The sequence below is a fragment of the Carlito syrichta genome, unplaced genomic scaffold, assembly GCF_000164805.1.
Source record: "Carlito syrichta isolate Samal-C Ts95f unplaced genomic scaffold, Tarsius_syrichta-2.0.1 Scaffold302715, whole genome shotgun sequence".
Taxonomy (NCBI): Eukaryota; Metazoa; Chordata; class Mammalia; order Primates; family Tarsiidae; genus Carlito; species Carlito syrichta.
Genome location: NW_007246811.1, coordinates 821,409 through 822,914, shown reverse-complemented (window position 1 = coordinate 822,914; position 1,506 = coordinate 821,409). Strand labels below are relative to the sequence as shown.

General features: G+C 40.8%; 1 protein-coding gene across 1 annotated transcript; it reads left to right on the top strand.

The window, feature by feature from the left end:
- Nucleotides 1-7: 7 nt before the first annotated feature.
- TMEM229A (transmembrane protein 229A) lies at nt 8-827 on the top strand. Its single transcript, XM_021711831.1, has one exon. The coding sequence runs from the start codon at nt 38-40 to the stop codon at nt 434-436; it is 399 nt and encodes a 132-aa protein (XP_021567506.1). The 5' UTR covers nt 8-37; the 3' UTR covers nt 437-827.
- Nucleotides 828-1,506: the final 679 nt, after the last annotated feature.

The window sequence follows — 1,506 nt, the reverse complement described above, 5'->3', positions numbered from 1 at the left end:
CGGGCTGCCGGACCTGCTGCGCTTTCTTTTCTTCGGGATGCACGGCTTTCTGGATGAGATCTTCTTCACCTTCTTCTTCAACGTGCTGGGGCAGGGGGCCGGGGCCACCAGCGGCCACACGTCGATCTGGTCCTTCTTTATGTACGGAAGCTGCAGTTTCGTGGTGGAAAAGCTCTACTTCCACCTGCACCACAGCCGTGGTTGGGGCACCTGGAAGCGGGTGCCCATCTACGTGCTCTTCATCTACGCGTGGGAGTTGTCCTGGGGTCTGGGACTCCGCATGTGCGGGGCTTGCTCCTGGGACTATTCTCACTACCCGCTCAACTTCATGGGTCTCATCACCCTGATGTATTTACCTGGCTGGATATTCCTCAGTGTGTACCAGGACCTGCTTTCCAACGTGTTGTGGCGGGTGCAGTACGTGCCAACTAACTAAAACCAAAAAAGAAAAAGAAGAAAGGAAAAAGAAAGGAAGGAAGAGAAAGAGAAAATGTCACCGGATTCCCACAAATGAATGCGATTTATTTTTACACATTTAAAATGGAGTGGTTTGTTGTTGTTTTTTTTTTTTTAGTCTTTTAATTTTTATACACTTTACTAAACTCTTCCAAAATGTTTTAGTCTTTCTGACTATTTGGAACCTATGGATAATACAATACTTTAAAATATCACTCGAAACATAAAGTACTTAACTCGTCAATATTTTAAAACCTTGACAAGCCCAAACAGCAAAACCATTATACCTTAACATCAGAAAGCTGTAGTATTTACTTATATGAGTATACATAAGTGATAGCTACTAATTTTGGGGGGGGGGGGGTAAGGAACTTCCTTAAATCACAGACCAGTGATTTTTACAGTATATGGCAAGATTTTCTGATTTAGTAATTTGTTTACTTTCTTTTTAAACAATTTCATTTTAGTTTCTTGCCATATTTACCAATCACTGCTGAAACTCAATGTCTTGTACTCCTGAAACTACAGGTAATAGCTCTTAAAGTGCCTCTGTCTAGCACACAGGTGAAAGGAAGCCGATGAATGTGAAAGTGCATCCTATGAATAGATTTTTAAATGAGAAATCTTTTCTAGCAACTCAGACAAGTGACACTGTGTTAAGATATTTGATCTCCAGCCTGGAAATGACTACTTTCCAATGTGGGTTAGCCTTAAACACCAGGTGTGTTCACGTTGATCAGATACTGTGTTACCTATGGCTGTAAATTTTTGTTACTGTGCAATAATGTAAAATGTTTACCCTACATGTCCAAGGGCCAAGTGAAACTATATCACCTTCCATAGTGTTCTAACCCTAAGGACCCTTTTCTATATGGAACTTCAAGCATAGAAACAGTACCTTCAAATAAAATGAACCTAAGTGTTCACTCCAATTACATTAGGCCTAATTGTTTTCTGTGAGTACAGATACATTTTCATTTTTCTCTCATGGCTCACTTAAAAACTTTCCTCTTTTTCCTTCTGGGCCCAAAGTTCTTGGACCAGACCTTA

What these genes read in the sequence shown, in the direction of transcription:
- TMEM229A (XM_021711831.1), top strand. Translation starts at nt 38, where the DNA reads ATGCACGGCTTTCTGGATGAGATCTTCTTCACCTTCTTCTTCAACGTG.